A 22517-nucleotide genomic window follows, 5' to 3' on the forward strand; every position below is an offset into this window, starting at 1 on the left:
AATGTACTGAGATGTACTAGAATGTACTGGGATGTACTAAAATGTACTGGGATGTACTATAATGTACTGGGATGTACTAGAACGTACTGGGATGTACTAGAATGTACTGGGATATACTAGAATGTACTAAGATGTACTAGCATGTACTGGGATGTACTATGATGTACTATAATGTACTGATGATGTACTAGAATGTACTGGGATGTACTATAATGTACTAGGATGTACTAAAATGTACTGGGATGTACTACAATGTACTGGGATGTACTAGGATGTACTAGAATGTACCGAGATGTACTAGAATGTACCGAGATGTACTAGAATGTACTGGGATGTACTATAATGTACTGGGATGTACTAGAACGTACTGGGATGTACTAGAATGTACTGGGATATACTAGAATGTACTGAGATGTACTAGAATGTACTCGGATGTACTAGGATGTACTGGGATGTACTAGAATGTACTATGATGTACTAGAATATACTGTGATGTACTAGAATGTACTGGGATGTACTATAATGTACTAGGATGTACTGGGATGTACTAAAATGTACTGGGATGTACTACAATGTACTGGGATGTACTAGGATGTACTAGAATGTACCGAGATGTACTAGAATGTACTGGGATGTACTTGGATGTACTAGAATGTACTAAGAGGTACTAGAATGTACTGAGATGTACTAGAATGTACTGAGATGTACTAGAATGTACTGGGATGTACTAAAATGTACTGGGATGTACTATAATGTACTGGGATGTACTAGAACGTACTGGGATGTACTAAAATGTACTGGGATATACTAGAATGTACTGAGATGTACTAGAATGTACTCGGATGTACTAGGATGTACTGGGATGTACTAGAATGTACTGCGATGTACTACAATGTACTGGGATGTACTAGAATGTACTAGAATGTACTACAATGTACAAGAATGTCCTGGAATGTAGTACAATGTACTAGAATATACTAGAATAAATTCAAAAATAGTAATGAGTATTCATGAATATTTTTGCATATTAATAAGAAAATGGCTGAACATAATTTGCATGCATATTCTATTCTTACATAGAACGTATACCAAACTTTGAGAAAGTATTCAGAGCCTCGTTTTGAAGTTGAAAAGTATAATCGCAGTGCATCATGGGATATGATAATCATCAAAACAAGATGGCGGCCTACAGGGACAAACATTCGGGTAAGTTCATGAAAATATTGCACCGATTTGTTCGTCTTAGACAGCGAATGTTTAAGTTATATTCGTACACAATGTTGTACACTTAATATTTTATTTAAAACTGTTAAGGATATGGCAAAATAGAGTGTCAAAATGCATATTGGATGCTCGAATTGCTCATGTCAAGAAGATGTTGGTGTTGAATTCGGCAGTCATTACACATGTTACAAGCCATTCGATTCTGTACTTGATGTTTGGCCTGACACTGTTGTTTCATGAACCACTAAGGTATAGGACATTTTTTTTTGTGGCTATTGCCCCCTATTCAGAAGTATTTGATTATATTCTTACTTACTTGCTCACATTGCTCAATCTTTTTTTTTTCATGTTTGCTATTGTTTTTTTTTTATTATTTTTTTCTCCGGCAAATCAAATTTTCATTCCTTAAACATATTACGGTACATATCTTACTCTACCGGGTTTTTAATATAACACAAAACAACAACAATACAAAACAAACAGACACATTGCTCAATCATGTCAATTATTCATTGATTCTATGCAAATTTTAATGAATTTTTATTTTAATTTTTTTAATGCATTTTATGAGACTTTACTATAATCAAATTAAGTATTTCTTGGCGAAAGTGGAACATACCGTAACCACACGGGTATAAGCCCACTCTCGGTTATAAGCCCACCCCCTATTTTTCAAAATATTTGAGAAACTAGGGTGCACTCGGGTATAAGTCCAGTACTAATTTTGACCAAATACTACCATCAAATCAATGGTGAATGAATAAATATGACATCTCTTGAACAAATCTTGTTGAATAATTTCATTTTAAGTTTGTTTTTCCTCTTTATTTTGAGGTTTTATTAAGCCAATTTATGCTCAAATTTATAAACAACAGTGAGCTACAGTGAATGCAGTTATGATAATGATATGTGAGCAGCTAGGGTATTTCCCCAAATCACCCAAACTGGTTTCAGTTTGCTGGAACTTGCGATCTTGCTAGACCACACGCTCGATGCTCCAGATATGCCCTTAAGCCCCGCCCAGTAGACACGTCTTTGGACAGTTTATAACATCCTTAACTTGCCCACTTGCTGAAATTGGAATTAAAATTTAATCACTTTGTAAGTAAACAAAACACCAACAAGAACATGTTTGATAAATTACGAAAACCAAGTCATTGCGCTAGATTGCATCAAAATAAATTGATAGCATTGCAAGGTTGTCCTGTACTGTCTCTGTCTGATTTAATTTTTTAATTTTAGTCATTTTTCCATTTTTTCCATTTTTTGTTTGACCAAAAAAGCAAAAAGTACACAAAAATATTTATGACGGTAGCAGGTCTTTTTTTTTAATTATCCTTTTTTACTGAAAAAGAATGTTAGCAAGAAAACAAGAAAAAGTCTGTCCCTGTGTTTGTTTACTCTAATAGCATCCCAATTGAATTTGTTTTAACAACCCCATTCATGCATTTCATAATAAAATATCGTAACATGTCAAAACACGACCATGAAAGGTCATGCACCTGGATTTGCTCCATTATCATTTGGCAATGTTTTGTTATTGCTTCAATGTTCAATCAAATGTTTTGCATATCAATGACTGATGCTCTAATTGGCTACTGATTTCCCGGACTGATTTACAGCATGCTTCTATGCTCCGCCCAGTGACCCTCCCGAGTATTGATTGGCTGAATAGCCTGGCTGCATGGTCTGAGCACGTAAATATGTGTTTACACATGTGCTTCTTGTCAATCACTATGCTCCACCCACTAAAACGTTAGTAATCCACCTGAGTGTTGATTGGCTGGGCTTCATGGTCTAAGCACGTGGCATTAGCTAAACCCTGGGCATTTATACCCGGGCCTCATGGTCTTTCTATAGGGGCCTTCTCGGGTCTGGGAAAAAGTGGTCTGGGGAGCATAATTGAAAACATTTTATTGTACATGTACTGGTACATGCATAGCACAAACTTGAGCCAGGTTTTAGCTTTTGATACTGGCGTGGGGGGGGGGGGTTGTGGTCTGTGTATGACTGCTGATACAATGACACTGTGCATGTTTTGCTTGACTAGATAACTTTATTATGATCACTTTTTTTAATTAAAAAAATCGGGCATAAATATTATACAAATTAAATTTTTTTTTTCATAAATACTAGCCCTCCCGGGTATAAGCCCACCCCATTTTTTGAGTGAAATCGCCCATCTAGGGGGTGGGCTTATACCCGGTGGTTCTGGTACATGTTGCGCCCACGTAAAGCGTGTACACAGTGCAAGGTCGTGTATACTTTCTGGTGAACGCGCTATATTAGGTGTGTGATTGTCGTGAGCCACTTGATTAGCGTTCACAGTGTTCCAGTTTGGCCAAGAAATACTTAATTTGATTATAGTTACTAGGGGCTGTGCAATAATTATGAGCTGGGGGGGGTTATATTTGTACAGTTTTCCTAAGCCTTTTTAGAGCGTTTTACAAAATATTTAAAAGGCTCCCCATGAATGTGTGCCAAAAATCACTTGCCCCCCCTCTTGACTTGCCAAAATTGCTTGCCCCCTCCCCCTTTTCGGCTCGCCCAAATTTCTTGCCCCCTCAATTCAATTTTACCCTCCATAGGGCTCATAATGATTGCAGAGCCCCTTATTATTACGACGTGCCTAAAATGGCGGAAACTCGCAGATTCTAATGAAGCCAGGCGCACTAACTCCGCTTCGTGATACCTCTCTTGTTACTTGAGAAATTCTCAATCGATGCTGGAGTATGTTACGTTGGTCAGCATTGACATTTTTTGCAATGGATGTAATTTTGTTAATGTTGACATTTCATTTTAGATGGAAGTTATTTTGATGAGTCAACTGTACAAAATGTATCTCTAGCCTCGAATGTGAAGCTCATCGGTGAGCAAATTCGTGGCTAGACTTCTCGAGCAACTCTCGACGAAAAGGGGCCAAAGTGCCATCGATTTTCAGTTGTTTTCTCCGCATTTATGAATGATGGTTTTTCATAGGTTTTTGTGTCTTTAACTCCAAAGGCATTTCCTTGGTGTTGGGTGGGATATTATTCTTACAGATATGTTGTAATTTTAGGCAAATCATCATCACTTGAACACATAACTTGCAAGAAACTAAATTCTGGACAAAATGACAGATTTAAGGGTGGTCTTAACCCCGGAATTATGGAATTTTTTTGGCCTCATAACTGCCAAATTATTGGTCTAAAGTTAAGTAATACCGTAAAATCTCGTCAACAAGCATATAGAGTGCTTCTGATGAAAGCTAAATTAATCCAGGCGCTATTATGGAATTTGAGCAAATAAATTACAGATCCAAGCATATAAAAACAAGTAGGCCTATTATTATATGACCAATCTATTGTATTGGCATATTTACGCATTGTACTAATTTAACTTTAAAATCAAATCAAAAACCCTATATGCTTGTAGACAAGGTTTTACGGTACCGTATACATATACAAAGACTTGGGGAATTCATCTCTGAGACAACTTTTAAGTACCGGACGGTAATATGAAAATAATTTATGAATGATGGGGTTTGAGCTGGTTGCATACATGTGTAGTACATATTTCCAAATTTTTGTTTCCTTTTTGCATGTCTTATTCAGGTCCAGTTTGTCTATGGTACTCCAATACTCCTCAACGTATGCCAGAGTTGCGAGATTTTCTGAGTCACCAAGAACTTCCAGTGGCCTTATTTGAGCTGTTTTCATGGTTTGAGAAGTACTTCATACAATGTGAGAATTTTCCTCCTGGGAAATTCCCTAATAAAGAGTGTGTTTCACAACTCATTGCTGAGTTTGTGTTCAATCACCCGGAAGGCTCACATAAGGTAAAGATGGCATCTTTATAATTGTATTATCCATGCATGTTAGCTTAAAATGGGCTCTTCCAGTTGAAATCCATACACCCCCTGTGGAAGATGACCTTATCCTCCACACATGTATGAAGTGTGAATTTCAAATGTAGTTGAAATCTACACCCCCTGTGTGAGAGATTGAGGACATATCTTCCAGAGGGTAAATGGATTTTAAGTGGAATAGCCCAATCACATTTATAGGCTCCTCATTAAAAAGGATATTTTCTGGGTTTTACTGTAGAAACATAAACAATTTTTGCAACAACACATTGAATTAAATGCTTTCAAAAATAGCTGTAAAATGTGATGAAATTGAACTGATTCCATTATTTTGGATATCAAAATATAGATTGTTATTAAAATGAATTGACCGTTTTGGTTAAGTCCCAGAAGCCTTTGTGATTCATCAAGCTGATGCGCATACTCAATAACGAACATTGGTACTCAGTTACTGCTCAGCCTACTGTTGGTGAACTGTGCACATCAGGCTGACATGTTGGGGTCCAACGCTAAGGCTTATGAGATTTACTGAAAAGTTTCATTTTATTTCTTCATTTTTATTAGTGGATACTTTTGTTACCACTCACTGTGGATTTTAATTTATTTAATCTTATTATATTTCAAACCAGAGGCCGAATCCTCTTTGAGAACTTTGCCTCTGTTAATTTTAATTCATTTAATCTTATTATATTTCAAACCAGAGGCCTCATCCTCTTAGAGAACTTTGCCTCTGTGGATTTTAATTCATTTAATCTTATTATATTTCAAACCAGAGGCAGAGTCCTCTTCGAGAACTTTGCCTCTGTGGATTTAAATTCATTTAATCTTATTATATTTCAAACCAGAGGCCGAATCCTCTTCGAGAACTTCGCCTCTTAGAAGAATTGTGCCACAGTTTGAAAGAAATGCAGCACAAGGAGGAGGATTCAGAGCAATCTCACCATGACAGAAATCAGGATATGAGGCATGTATTATTTGAAGGACTATTTGGTTGTAATCCCAAGCAGCTTAACAAGGTGGATGAATACAGATTGGAGGTGCTTGGTAAACTGGTGTCCTTGGCAATATCCATTAAAAGTGTTTCTGTGTTGGAATGTGCAGCCATATGGATTTACAACCAGGTTTGTTTGATATCAATATCATTGCTTTTTGTCTTACGCTATAGAATAGAGTAAGACTATAGAATCAGGATCTGTCCTTCCGTCCGTGTGAAATATCACATGTGTTTGTAGTCACTATTAAATAGGAATAAATGTAACTAGACATAGCTGTGGTCTAAGACCACAAACACAGCCGTGTTGTACTGTTGTGACCCCTTAATGATGTTTGACCCCAAAATCTCAGAACATCCTATAGACATTTGCTAATGTCAATGCATGTGTGCACGTGGCATCACTCAAGTTATTTGTGCCAGAAGAGTAATTTTGAAGGAATTTCGTTTCGGACCGGAAGTGACCCCTTAATAAGTTATAAAAAAGATATTTGACAACATTATTCATGTATCCATACATAAAAGGTAACAAGACCATAATTGCACGGACTAAGCTGCTTCTACTCAATTTAAAGGTATTGATTTAGTTTCTGTTGTGCATATTGACAGCTTGGACCACAAAATATCAACTGCATGTGTTGAACAAAGACAGTTTATCCTTGTGTCCTCCAGACAGTCTATGCAGTTAAGTTACTTTATGTTGTCTCATAGTCACATACTATTACAGTCATTGTTGTTTGCTAAAACATAATTGATAAATTTACCAAAACTCAATGATACCCATCACAGGTTTTGGCTAATCTCTACCATGACTTGTGTGTTTATTTCAGGGCTTTTCACCAGTTTGCACAACCCTTGTTTCAAGACTTGTAGAAGACTACTGCACCTTAGTACCAGGATCTTTAGGTGTGCTGGGAGACCTTGTCCAAGTCTGCCCACAGTTCACATCACAGTTTCTCACTGCTGTAATGTATGTGTTTAACTCCAATACTGACAAAGGTAAGCAGGATAGGTCGTGAAGAACATAGGCATGTCTCCTAGAATAATATGAGTGCCCATCCCTTACCACAACAGGTGGTGAAGCTTCATATCCGTGGTGATTTTGATGGATTGACGGAGTTACTATGCATGGAGAAAAATCATGTACATGTCTGGGAAGAAGGACACACTCATTTGCGTGATTGCTGCATCATTATCGTGGGGATATCACCATAGCTTGTTTACGTTCTTGCCAAAATTGTCGCTATGCAGTGTTGACTTCACTACGTGCACTTAAAGTCATTTCGTCGGCAGAGAATAATAAACACGAGTGCAACAACATCGTAAGTGCAGTAGAATGCAATAGCTGCCATTTGCAACATTTCAATAAATGTACTTACTTTAAAAAAAAAAAGCAGTGATTTATAGTGTGCTATGCACAGGCACAACGCCTAGACGTTGATCCACAAGACTCAGCACACTTTACTTTTTAACCTATAACACAAGAATGAACACCCAACTACATGTAAAGGTGATATCTTGAGTTAACTTATTAACATTAGTGGTCATCAGGAAAGTATACAGAACATCAACACTTTATATAATGAGCATGATGTGGGGATTGTGCTGCAAACAATAAGTGTTTTACAAAAGGCAGCTATTGTATTCTACTGCACTTACGTTAGTGTTGCACTCTGCCGACGATTTGTCTATGTGGCTGTTCGTCTGGGACTTTACACTCACCAATGCAAATGTGCACGCTTAGTTCAGTATCAAAATATCTTGCACGGTATTACTGTGCAGTATTATAATTTGTAATATAGCTAAAAGCTTCATATTATATAATAATAATGTTTATTAGATGAACATGCAAACATTTGAATTGATGCTACTGTATTTTAATTGTACAGGTGCTGCTATATTACCTGAATCACTCCTGGAACTTGTCACAACATGGGTAACAGACAGCCCTCTTCTTTGTATTGAACACATAACAAATCGTCTGCCTCATGTGCCTTCATTCTATACACCTATCAAGCAACAAACTCATCCTGACATCCTTTATTTGTCTAACCGAGGACCTATCGCTGGACTTGTACACTGTTGTGTCATAGCTCCTTTACTTTCTGCCCAAAATGGAGCCATGGAGTCTGGGAACCCATTAGAGGAACCATCAAGAGGAACAAAGACAGGTTTGATGTTTTCCAAGTTATTTTTGGGTGTGTTGCAATCGATGTTGTACTCGCAGGCCGAATTAGCAAGACTCAAGTATATAAGATGTCCTGAAATGATCACTACAGAGAGTATTAAGAGAATGGTACAGAATGTCAGCAAACTCATCAAGCTGAAGCATCTACCTTTGCAAAGTGAAGAGGTCCAGATGGCATTGGACAGGTTTGCACAAGCTATCCAGGTTGCCTTGGCAACAGGAGTGATCCATTCCTCAAGAGGTAGGTTTTGAAATAAAATGTATCCTACACTTTGTTTCACCTGAAGTGTAGAAATGACGTAGGTGCGTATTTCGCTGGTCACAATGATCGAATCGCACATGCTAACCTAATCTCGCAGAGATAGTCGTATACATGTACAGTGGCAGTTTGTCAGCACGCTTGCAGTGCAAGTAACCCTCTACAAGCATGGATGTCAATATGAAACTTGAGGTGAAACAAAGTGTAGTAGCTATCAATTTTATTGTATGTCCAAGTTCACAGTGGAGTGCGCAGCACATTGAAAGTGGGGGCCAGGTTGTTCGGTTCCCCCGAATGGAGTCTGATTAGGAGTGTAAGGTGCGGGCGAAATCAGTCATTTTGGGGGAAATGACTGATTTCCCCTGAATGACCAACAAAAGTGGGGCCCCCCCTTTGTGCACGCCACTGAAAGTTAACTCGGCTGTGCACTATAGATGTTGTTCCTTTCTAGAAATTGAGCTTTTTTGATATATATACGTATGTACTTTGTAATGTTTCTTATAAATGCAAGCATAGAAAATCCGGATTTGTAAACTCCAACTGCATTATTTATGGATTTTATTTTACCATTTCACTTGTGTTCACAATATAAAAGAAATCTTTCTAGCTGGGTGTGTTGTACTTCACTGGTCGTCTCCATTAGGAGGATTGGAGACAATTAACAAGAAAACATCCGATTTTGAATATTATGTATGTCAGGTTGCTTGGTGTAGTTAACTCAAATTTACCATTCCCTTAAGGGATCTAGAATGGCGTTTATGGCATTTGGACAGTATTTTTTGTGGGACATGAGAGCACCTCAGGCGTGCTCAGGCGTGTCGAGTGCATTCTGAATCGAAGCATGTCTTTCTGGTATCAAATAATTTTCATTTTTGAAATTCATGATATAATACAAATTTTATGACAAATTATTAAAATTTGATATTTTTCAAATTTTTGATATATAACAGTCCTCGAAATAAATTTTATAAATCTAATGATATATTCTTAAAGTGTATGTAGCTGGGAGGAAAAGCCGACGATCAATGGAAAATTTTGACCTTTTATATTGAAGATATGGATTTTTTCCCCAAAAGACCTATTTTTTTTTGTGTTTTGGGAAAAAAATCCATATCTTCAATCTGAAGGTCAAAATTTTCAATTGAGCGTCGGCTTTTCATCCCACCTACATACACTTTAAGTATAAATCATCAGATTTATAAAGTTTACTTCAAGTACTGTTTAATATCAAAAATATCAATTTTAATGATTTGCCATAAAATGTGTATTACATTATAATTTCAAAAATCAAAATTATTTGATATCAGAAGGACATTCTTCGTATTCAGAATGCAATTCGATATGTCTGATGTGCTCTAATGTCCCACAATAAATACTGTCCAAACGTTCATACCCCTTCCCTTAAACTTTCCTAGGGGCATTCCTGAAATGTCCAGCATGGAGTGTTCGCAGATACCAGCACTGGCTGTCCAGACAGCATGAAAACAGCAAATATGTTCATTTTTTTTAACAATCGTGAAAACCAGAGAAGCACCCATCTGGCGGAGACACACTTTATGCACCCTGTAATTTACTAATCTACTTGCTTGTGCAGAGTTAATTGCCATTGAAATACTCTCCCAAGTTCTATGCTGGTTTACCCTTCCCAGAATCCATTGCAACATGATACATCACCTCATTTGTTTCCATTTTGAGAATAGACTGGTTAAACATTAGGTTGATAGTCTAGAAATAAACATAAATACACAATTTACAAGATCTAGATATGCTCTTTTCATTGAGGTATATTTCGACCCATACTGTAAAACCCCGTTTACAAGCATAGTGTTTTGTGATGAAAGCTAAATTAATTCAAGACGAGCATAAATATGGCAATACAATAGATTGGTCTTAAAATAATACTCGTTTAATGTTTGTATATGCTTGGATCCGTAATTTATTTGCTGTGAACCGGAAGTCATCGTTCCTAAGTTCATAGTTTGTCATTACCTAGTTTCAACTTCATTTTAAGCTTACCTTATGATTTTACATGGAATTATCATTCTAAAAATGACCTCCAATAAACGCCCTCCTTTTGGAAAATACAACGCCCCGGGGATGACTATTCAAGGAAATAGGGTATAGAAAAATAGTGAATTTACAGAGCATAGCTATTTCTATTGCACTTTTTGACTACATTGTTGATATGGAGTATTCCAGTCTAGTTTTGTAGATATTTCAATTCCAAGATATAAATGGATAAACAGAACTAAAGTTTAATGTTGTTCATGAGATGGATTTCATTTTCTGGTGACCGAAATAACTTGACACTTGGAGGGATAAAAATTTAACTCCCAGGTGCTACTCCAATTAACAAGCACATTAAGATGATCACTTTGGAGAAATTGGCAATCATCAAAACTGTCAATATTCAAAAAACATTTAGCATTATCAGCAAAACATTAGCATCCTCAGTGATTATTCCAGTAAACATTATCATGTTACTGTAAAAGTCAATATTTTCGTGAGAAGATATTTTCGCGATTTTGAAGATATTGTCAATTGCGCGAGAATTAAATTTCACGGTTTTGATATTGATACAATAGAAACCTAATGCAAAAGGTTATTTTCGCAAGTTTTTATTTTCGCGATTTTATGTCCACTCATGAAATTGCGAAAATAAAAACTTCGCGAAAATTTCTACTTTTACAGTATCACTTACTATAGTAGGAATTCTAATTGAATGAACGCAGCATTCAATAGCGTGATGTTTTTTTTGCGTACACCAGGGGTGGAATTTCGCGGGAGTCTGAGAGTCGACTCTCGCAGAAACTCCCGTAAAATCCTATTGCGAGAGTCCATGTGGACTCTCGCTGGAAATGATCGGATCAGCGAACTTACGTTTAAGTTCAACACGCCTTAAAACTCAAAGCCTGCAAAATATAAAGGAAAAGTCACCAAAGATGCAATGACATAATATATGGAAGTGAGAGTATGATGACACATATATTAAAAACTTAACTTTGTTAGTTTATTTGTTAGTTTGTTTGTTTGAATGCATTTTACGTAGGCCTACATATATAATACCTATTGGACTCCCGCAAGATTGTACAACGAGAATCCATTTACGGGAATCCATGGACTCTCGCAAAACTCTCTTGCGAGAATCCACTTGGACTCCTGTGGCACTTTACGAAATTCCACCCCTGGTACACTGCATTATGTTCGTCAGCGTGTGCAACGCTTGGCGTGAGTAACACGGAAGTGAATCAACCATGGCAACACACTCATGATTGGTTAAAATTGTATCCAACATCGTGCGTTTGCGTTGTAGGTTGAAATATGCGATACCGTATTCGTTCCAATAAGCGCCCATGCCCCAATAAGCGCCCACCCAGGGTATTTTCAATATTTACTAAAGGGTACCATTAATGTTGAAGTGACAGATATACGTCGATACAGTGAAATAGCTGCAGACTACAAGTCCTGCGTACACTTGAAATACATTTTCTGCATCAGAAAAGCTACTAGAACGTCTCAAGACCCTTTTACAACCTACGTAAATTTGTCTCAAATAATCGCCCCTTATGAAAAAATTAGGTAAATGAGGTAAAAAAATTAGCGCCCAGCCAAAATGACTTTGTTAAGGGATCTAAAATGAGCGTTTATTGCGTTTCGATAGTATTTTTTGTGGCACATGAGAGCACCTCAGACCTATCGAATTGTATTCTGAATCTGAAGCATGTCTTTCTGATATCAAATAATTTTCATTTTTGAAAATCACAATATAATACAAATTTTATGACAAATTATAAAAATTTGACATTTTTCAATTTTTGATATATAACAGTCCTCGAAGTAAATTATATAAATCTAATGATATATTCTTAAAGTGTATGTAGCAGGGAGGAAAAGCCGACGGTCAATTGAAAATTTTGACCTTTCATATTGAAGATATGGATTTTTTTTCCCAAAAAGACCTAATTTTTTTTTGTGTTTTTTAAAAAAAATCCATATCTTCAATACTAAAGGTCAAAATTTTCAATTGATCGTCGGTTTTTCAACCCACCTACATACACTTTAAGTATAAATCATCAGATTTATAAAGTTTACTTCAAGTACTGTTAAATATCAAAATATCAATTTTAATGATTTGCCATAAAATGTGTATTAAATTGCGAATTTCAAAAATTCAAAATTATTTGATATCAGAATGACATTCTTCGTATTCAGAATGCAATCGATATGTCTGATGTGCTCTAATGTCCCAAAATAAATACTGTCCAAACGTTCATACCCCAGCCCTTAAGTGCCCTGGGCGCTTATTGGAATGAATACAGTATATGATCGCGGTTGGATCAAGTACAGCTTTTGAAAGAGGCGTTCATTCAATTGGAATTCCTACTATAGTACTAAGGAAAAGGAAGATAAAACGGGGATAAAACAAGAACAGTGATTTCATGTACCTGATTTTTAGAGAATAAAAGATAGGATTTTGTCTTTTGCCTATCCAATATCGTGTCATAATGGATGGGCTAGCCAATATTTTGAGTAGTGGATGCCGACGCACTACCTTTGTCCAGACGAAAATAAAGATACTTTAGTGAAGACAACCCCGTTATTTTAAATGAACGAAACCATCACGAACATCTAAGCCCCGAATCGCGTTCTTAGTTCTCCTTGCGTGTATTCATTGAGGAGCAACAAGCGTGCCGCCTTTGCGTGGCGGCCCGCGCCCTGACTAATATCACTATCAACTATTGTGAGATATTATACACCAGAAAACCAATCAAATTACGTGAATTCTTTACAAGACGCACCCATTGAATAAGAATGTCAGTTGTTTCACAGGCAATAATTATGAGTCCCCCCTGGGGGGTAAAATTTCCGAACGGCCCACCAAAAATCACTTGCCCCCCCCTCGGCCTGCCAAAAATTGCTTGCCTCCCCTCTTGGCCCGCCAAAGAATCTTTGCCCCCACCCTTGCACATATGCCAATTTTTTGATATCCCATTGCAAACCTTATATGGTTTTAGATATATTGCGAGCGCAGAGAGCCAGAAAATTTGCCTATTAAAGCGTTTCCGTACTGTTTTCGTTTATTTAAAAGGTATCCCATGAATGTGTGCCAAAATTGCTTGCCCCCTTTCGCTCGCCAAAAGTTTCTTGCCCCCAATTTTATCCTCCCCAGGGCTCATAATTATTGAACAGCCCCTGACAGCTTCTGAAATTTGTAGAATCAGTGAAGTTACAATGTATAATCTGAAAATTACAGTCTACTACTGCATAAGACCACACCACCAACCTTTTTTTTTTTTTTTGAAATCAGGGATTGAATTTTTTTATGAAGCACACATGTTACCCCCTTCTTTGCAATACCCCTACCACTGAATAGAGAAACAAACACACATGGACTGGTGACCTTTGGGGTCATTACCATGGTCACCTTTCCTGTTGTGTAGTCATTCCCTTAGGGTAAAATTGCTTTCACATTTGATCCATGGTAGCATAGGTCAGAACTGTGGCAAGGTTGTAGTTGTTTGGTAGTCTCAGGGGGTAGCAGACATGGAAAGTATTAATATGTTTATAAGAACAGTATTTTAAATGAAGTTCTACTTTTATCATGTTTATGTGGAAATGTAACATGAAATACTATTGAAAAGAATTTCATGTACATTCACATTATTTTGTATACCGGTATGTTGGTAATTTGGACTGATAAAAACCCAAAGAAATTAAATCAGAGACTTTTTGTAGTCCAGATTTTTGCCATTTCTTTTATTTTTAGCCCATTTTAGGGTCATTCTGATCATTTTCACACTGTTTCCAGGCTCTTTATCAAAGGTTGACTTTCATCCATGTAATTTGGACTTATTTGTTTTTAATTAATTAATTTTAGTTTAATTTATGGTCATGCACCATGAATTGAGGTATAGGAAACTGAAAAGGTGTTCAATTTTTATTATTATGTTTTGATGAATCCAAGTGTGTGAAAATATGGGATCCAAAACATGATAATGATAAATGATACTTTTTTTATATGCCCAATATTATTGGTCTCGTTATGAGTTTTAAAGTCATTTTAGCCTTCATTTTCAACTGGGGAATACCATATGTGACTCCTCGCCACAACTGAGCCCGGATGTCGCCAATCATCATTTTTGAGATATTCAACCAAAATATTCTGCTTGAAATTAGCTTTAAAATGATGTATATCATGTCTATAGTACTTGACATTTAAGTAGTGAAAATCAATAAAACAGTCAATAAATCCTTTCTTTCCTATTGTTTATTGTTAAGTTCGATGGAGCATATCTCAATAGTGGCACTGGCGACATCCGGGCTCAGTTGTGGCGAGGAGTCACATATGATTAATAGTGCCCATCTGTGGTACTTAGAAAATGATGAAAAATGATAAACAAAATGACTATGTGAATTAGGAAAAAATGAAACTCTGGTGCCTTGTCTTTAGGGACTTAAAATGATGTGAAAATAGATGTTGTCCTACTTTCTACTGGAAAATGATGGTAATTATTTACCATCAAGGGAATTTTGGCAAATTATGACTCAAGAAATTTTGGAATGTTATGAAAAATTATATTCTGAGTTGTTTATCTGTAGGCCGAGTACTTGTAGTAGACATTGTATATCTCCCTATCAAAATAACTTCATGAAGTCAAGTCAACAATTTATATCCGTATCTCAACCCCTATCATCTGCTCTTAGGGGTGGTGCAATAATTATGTGTACTGGGGGTGTGGGGAGATTTTTTGGCACGGCCAAAGGGAAGGGGGGGGGGGGTCAAGCGATTTTTGGCAGACCATTTTGAGAATTCACCACCCTGGGGTACACATAATTATTGCACAGCCCCTTAGTTCTCTGAGCAATGCATAATATGCTCCAAACGTTTCACATTGTTTAATCCAGGGTTTTACCCCAACACACTTTCTCAACTTCTTTTTCTCCTTCGTAATCCCAATGTTACAACTAAAATCGCACTAATTAACATCACAGAATTTTCATACGTGTTACTTTTAATAATCTTGTCAAGTTGTCAGCACCAATAAGGGTTTGAAGTCAACACAATATATTTAGTACTAGTAGGCCCCTGCATTAATTTTTGAAGTACACTCACATTTATACAGGTCACCTGTAGGATACATTAATGCCAAAAAAAAACTTGCTGTACATCATTTCTTGTCATTTTTGACAAAATGATTGTGTGATAGCCATGTTGGGCTATTAATGTTCCTAAAATGCTGACTGTATCCTTCAGGGAAGTACAAATCCCAGCCCCCTTGTGGGGAGGGGACAGGCCTGTATTCAGGATTTGGCTTTTTTAGGGGGGGCTGATTTTGAAAAAGTGGACTTTTTTTTTTCTTCTTCAAAATATGGACCTTTGTTGACCAAAAAGGCATACAAAACCCCTAATTTTTCGCTCGCTACCCTTACATATGGGACTTTTTGGCCCTTTGGCAATTTATTTTATTAGGGGGGAGGCATCCATCCCCTGGTTACGGGCCTGGGAGGGGGCATTGTATTTTTGATGGGTATCCGTGCTGTATTTTCACATGTACATGTTATGATTTATTCTATTAAACTTTCTTCATATTTCAGACAAACTGGTGAATATCTGTTCTGGACTTCCCGAAAACAGGTATTGTTTCATTAATTTTAAATTTCAAGCAGGCAGGGTGTATCCAGGATAGAGGACTAATTTTTGGGAGCTAAGAACTGTTTTTTGAGAAAGGGACTGCCTCGGATAGAAAGTTTTCTTTTATCGGGTATACTTTTTGGTCTTTTCAAGATAAATTCACCCAAAGACCCAATAGACAACCTAATATGCAAAAATTGCTATACTTCACACTTGCAAATCCTTATCATTCTTAATTTAAAGTGGATTTTCAAAAAGAGTTTTTTTCCGGGGTGAATTTCTTCACCCAAACCTGCATTTTAATTTAAACATACTTGTATTATTAAATATGTGGCCCACTCCCACAAAACATGCAAATGTTTTGAATTAATAGGTATGTAAAGATGACATTCTCATAAAATATTTCTAATTCCTAATGTCATGATATTTGACTGTGGGAGTATTTTACTGTCTTAAAAGTGCATCTTAAAATCCTTAAAAGTACTGATTGAAAAGAGGATTATAATCAATAATTAACAGTTGAACTATGGCAAATCCCTGCTCATTCTTGTGTAAAGCAGAAAACTAGTAATTGACCATTTCTCGGAAAAGAAATGAGGACAAAATATCCTGGTATCATTTTTACAAAATACTAGTAATCTTATCTTGAAAAGTATTCATATATAATTTTGGTATTAAAGATAAGTTTGTATTGTGTACATTTATATCAAAATCACAAACAACACCCTTGTTCTACAGGGGGATGGACTAACCTATGGTCAGTCAGTGTTTTAATTATTATTTGCAAAATGATGCTACATGTATTAAAAAACCCTTAAAAATCACTAAAATCTTCAACTGCTTTTTTATATTAAAAATCACAAAATGAGTGCTTTTTACATGCAACAGAAAATCTCAAAAACATAAAATCTGTGCCGGTTGGGCCAGCAGAATAGGTTTTGTTTCATCGCCTTGCAAAGATTTTTCATTCAAAACAGTATTTTTTAAATAAGCTTTGTATTTAAAAATTGAGAATAATAAAACATTTCAAACTGCTCATAATTTTGTAAACAATGTATTGTCTGGTTAATGAGTGTGGCCCAAATAGAAGTAGTACAATTTGTCTGGAAATGCTCTAATTTTCTGCTTACCATAAACATGTTCTGTGCATTTTTTGCAGGTTGTTGCATCTTGTTTTGCACCACAAAGATAATGGAAAGATTGCCCCAGGAGCTATGCTACAAGTTGGTTAAGTGATCAGTGCAGATTTGCCAAATATGCCTCAGCTTTCCATTTTAAAGTGTGGGTAACATGATTGACGGCCTCATGCCTCCAATTTACCCCATCAAAATGCAGATTTTGGTATCAGGTGAAAGCTCATATTTTAACATTTAACATACTGAAATGAGGTGTTCCAAATCAGTATATTTCAGAAGAAATCATCAAAAAACTATTGAATTAACTGTGGTATACCATGTTTGAGACTAATTCAACAGTTTTTATAGTAAATATAGTTATATAAGTGTATCAGAGAAGGTATCATACCCTTCCCAGAATCCTTTTCAACATGATATATAACCTGATTTTATCAAATGAACACTCCCATTACTTTGTATAGGTTCCATTGGAACAGAAAATTGAATTGGGAGAAATGCATTATGGGAAGTGTAAGATATTGTCTGTGATAGTAAGCTATAGTAGATGTTGAATACAGACTAGTTGGATGTAACACTGATGTTAATTTGTAAAGATACTGGTAAAGTGGTAATTTTCACACATAATTTTTGGCGATTTTGTACTATCAAACTAATTTTCAAAAAGAAACTTATAATTTGTCACAAGGTCAAATCTTAAAATCCTGTCTATAAAAATGAACAAAAATTACACACAGGATTACTTCAATACTCTACTCTAAACACATGTCAGTAACCAAGCAGTTGTCCAACTGTCACAACAACAAAATGCACTGACATGGAACACCTTCCTGGACCACATTCACAGCTCAACAGATTTCTTTGGCTGGGTTCCAATTAATCGCCTGTGAATGCGGTCCCGGTAGCTGTTCTGTGTGTAATTTTTGTTCATGTACAGGTGAATAATTGGAACCCAGCAAAAGCAGTCTGTTGGGCTGTTAATGTGGTCCAGGAAGGTGTTCCATGTCAGTGCATTTTGCTGTTGTGTCAGTTGGACAACTGTTTGGTTACTGACCAGTGTTTAGAGTAGAGTATTGAAGTAATCCTGTGTGCAATTTTTGTTCATTTTATGGAGAGGATTTTAAGATATGACCTTGTGAAAAATTATAAGTTTCTTTTTGAGGCCAGTTTACATTGCTTGTTTTTTGTGATTTTCAGTTTTCTTTCATAGTCCTATATACATTAAAAGAACATATTTGGTGTGTTTTTTATTTTCATGGTAGCTGTGTTACGCAATAAAAATTAATGTACCCCATGAATATTTCCACTTTTACAGTACTGGAAGTATTTTTATCATGTGTATGATAATGAATAAATGAACAAGTACTTTGTTATAACATGTGAAATGTATATCGTTTTTCAGTGTGAAAGTCAGTGGTTCTGAGGAAGACATCTTTTCCCCAGGCTATTTTAGATTTTTAGGTCTCTGCTGCCAATTTTTGTCAAATTTTGCCCTCTTAGTGAAAGTTGCCAGTTGCCACCCCTTGTGGTTAATACACCAGTCTCATTTTACCATTTGTATACCTATTCCTCCTTTCTTTAACCCTAACTCCCTCTGTTTTTTGCCTCAACGGCAAAAAGGAAGGAAGATGATGAGAAAAGTTGTTTTCCCTGGTAATGAGACAGCAGTTTGCTGAAAAGGAGGAAAAGGTAAAAAAAAAGAGGAAAATAAATGATCTCCTTTACTTTTGTACAGAGATGAAAATTTAAATTATGAGGAATTTCTCCTATCTGAGGAGAAATCTCATCCCTGTTCCTTCCACTTCTAAGGCAAAAAGCAGAGAGGCATGGCAGTTGGGTTAAAATAAAACAAGTAGGCCTCAACTGGTTCAGAGTCAGCGGTGGCGGAACCATTTTGAAGAAGGGGGACAGTTAGTGGATGTGAACGCAGCCCGAATGCAGGTGGATGTCTGTGGGGATGTGCCCACTCACAAGTAAGAAACTTTTTGCAAAATGAAGGCCCAATTGAAGCCATTTGGTGGACTATTTTGGTACTACAGTATTATTGTGTACAATTTTAGTGCGAAGCCCAGCCCCACCCCCTCTCCGGTTCTGCTGCTGATGTTCAGAGATGGGCTGTTATTTCACAATTTTCTCCAAAAAATCTGGAAAAAGTGATGATTCTTCATTATTTTTTTTGGCAAAATTTGCAAACATTGTCAAGAATTGGGCAAATTTATTAAAATTTTGATCCGGAATAATAGAGGCAAATTTATCGCATGTAATTTTGAACAGGTAAATAGAGAAGTAGTACATTTTTAGCCTGGGATGTATAGGGCTTCTTTATCATCAAATTTTGTCTTTATTTGAGGGTTTTCTGAATCCCAGCTGCACATTCCTACACAATCCAAAATGAAGAACCCCCTGGCTGCCTGGCCAATGACATTAATATGCTCTAGTTGACCACTCACATATCCCTTCAGCCTGAAGCTGTACATAGTATTAAGAAGTGGAATAAAACTCCAAACAGATGTCACATCTGGCATTTGATTCAGAGCTATTCAGTCCTATAGTATACTACTGAATTATATCCCATTTGTTTGTTTCTTTCCCCAGGGCACACAATTTGTCCGTTAACAAATAAATGCTATGTTTTTTTCTTTCCAGGTGATTTGTGTTGTTTATAGTATTGTTTTGAAGTGGAAATATTCTATTATGAACATTCACATAAATCAGGTTGTCTACTTACCCCCAAATGAGGCTAGTATAGGATGGTTATTTAGGTGTATTTGGCAGTGTGCTATGAAATGCAATGCAAAATATACTTAGAAGTTAGAACAGACAAACCTTGACACACTATAAATGAACAACACAAGCTTCTTGCAGCTAGGGACAGGTATGGGTCTGTCAATATTCTGAAGTTGACTATACCTGATGACCGATGACCCCTTTTTTTAAAGTTTGGCTATACCCAATAACCCCCCTTTCTTCTAGACTTATCATCAAAAATGACTTATCATTACCCCCCTTTCTTCTAGACTTATCATCAAAAATGACTTATCATTGTAAATTAAGTTCGGTAGTTTTTAAATCTGTAAAGCGCATTGAGGAATCTGAGATTCACAATGCGCTATATAAATACTGTTTTATTAATATTATTATTTGCATCAAAATGCCATAAAATAATTCAGTGGTCAGGAGTTTCCTCCCAATCCACCCCCAGAAACTTTGCTAGACCTTTCACCTTTTGTCAATCACACTTGCCCCCCAGAAGCAAAATTATCATGGCAATGTGATATACAGGCCAGTGTCAGCCTGATGACAGCTGGTTTGCTGACAGACCCTGGCTGGTTTGAATTATTGAGCACAGACCCAATATTTCCACTTTTAAATGTGGGGTTATATAATAAAGGGTATAAAAGCGTTTTAATAACATTCCAAAAACATTCTTGAAAACTTGATGGCTCTGTGTATTACTGAGAATTGATTCTGTAGGTAGTTGTTTGATTTTGGCTAACATTTCAAGCACAAATTTCACTCAAAAAGTGGACCCTAGTGCAAGGGACTTATTTTTCAATTTCAGACTAATTCAGCCCCAAATGAATGTGTCCTTTGCTATTTTACCCTATTTCGGCCCCAAACACTGTTTTTTGAAAAAACAAAAACGGTGCCTCCACCTCAACTTCCATCCACCCCCACGTCAAATGATGCAGTCATACAGAGATGATTACTAATATGCCAAATGAAAAGTGTCATACAACCTGGCTCATTTTGACAGACCCTTAAAAAACAATAAAAAAGTTAAAAACAGTACTGCGATTTGCCTAACCATTTCCAGATCTAGTTCTGCTTCCACTGCAACCCCTGTGGCAGTGTTTTAAATTATATAACATACAAATGTTTCTGGACCTATAACCCTACTGACATGCCTATTTATTATCAAATCGGAACTACCACGCTGTTGAAGCCCCCCTTGTGTATTCCCCTATTTGCTTTGCATGATGACCTATGCTATGACAACTAGATCATACTCCCCTGCAGCTGCTACTAACCTTGACAACTGGCAACCAAGGCCAATTCATGTACCAATTCCTCTCATCACATTGCACATCACATTTAAACATAATGAAAAAAAGAAGCACTTTATTGCTCTAAATTGCTTTGCTCATACCACAGGTCCTGGAAGATCAGTGCTATCGTCATAGTGTCAATATATCGTCATGAGTTCAACAGCGTACCGAATACGCAAAATCTGAGTTGGAAAAAAATAAGCTTAAAACCTATTTCTTTCGTCAAGCTTTTCCAGAATCACAAAATCAATTGCTTTTTTTTTGTTTGTCATGTTTTTGCAGGCTCAGAGTTCTCGGAAGATTTTGCACCTTAAAAGAACCATTTATCATGTTTATTATTATTTATTAATTCATTTGGTCAAATTCTTGATTTGACACTCTGTCAAATTTGTAATGATATACTGTCAGGTATCCCATAAAAATTGTGAGCCAATACATGTGGTGATATTGAAAAATGTGTTTTAGTGTTTACATTTGTGAGTACCCCATCTTTTAGCTATAATATGTAGGATACCTGAGTTAATTTTGATAAACAAATTTTAAAACAAGATAAGGCCCCCAAAAAAAATTGTTTAGTTGCCCTTCCAAGACAAAAATTTGGGTCGGTAGGTCAATCCTTTTTTTTTTTTATGGGCTCTTCCTCCATTTTCCCTACTATTTGAAAATTGTGCATTTTTGGATTTAAATGGAAATACATCAAATATGCTTTTATTAAAATAAATAAAAATGAGTGAATAACAAAATATGCTTGATTCTGTCCAAATTTAAGTTTTATTCTAAAAAACTGATTGAAAAAAAACCTGACCCAAGATTTCCAATTTTTTTGTTGGTCTCTGAGGGCAACCAAACATATTTTTTTTGCCCAACTCAAATGTAAGAATGGTTGCAAGACGTCCTTTTCATGGGGCGCGGATCATGTGCTTCCATCTGTGTTTCTACAGGGTACATTGTATGGGAAACTTTCTGCCCCTGCTGGTCATGAGAAAGGCTATTATCAGGGGTGCGAATGACCTCTATTGAAAAAAGAGGAATAGCACTGAAATATGCTCAAAATGGGCTGAAAATGAAAGAAAAAGCTAAAATTTTGCCTCAAAGAAATTTCCAAAAAGAAGAATAAGCCCAATCGGCATTGGAAGTTTGCAATGCATTGTGGGACAGTTTTTGCAGTTTTAGGACACTTTGTCCTTTGACCTATC

General features: G+C 36.4%; 1 protein-coding gene across 1 annotated transcript; it reads left to right on the forward strand.

Annotated features, from left to right (window-relative positions):
• Positions 1–1093: 1093 nt before the first annotated feature.
• On the forward strand, positions 1094–18182 carry LOC140160892 (integrator complex subunit 15-like). The gene is made up of 7 exons (XM_072184229.1): positions 1094–1206; positions 4818–5041; positions 5914–6189; positions 6890–7058; positions 7949–8488; positions 16103–16142; positions 17299–18182. Exons 1-7 carry the CDS (start codon positions 1152–1154, stop codon positions 17369–17371), a joined length of 1377 nt encoding a protein of 458 aa, XP_072040330.1. The 5' UTR covers positions 1094–1151; the 3' UTR covers positions 17372–18182.
• Positions 18183–22517: the final 4335 nt, after the last annotated feature.

The sequence above is a fragment of the Amphiura filiformis genome, chromosome 1, assembly GCF_039555335.1.
Source record: "Amphiura filiformis chromosome 1, Afil_fr2py, whole genome shotgun sequence".
NCBI classification, from domain to species: Eukaryota; Metazoa; Echinodermata; class Ophiuroidea; order Amphilepidida; family Amphiuridae; genus Amphiura; species Amphiura filiformis.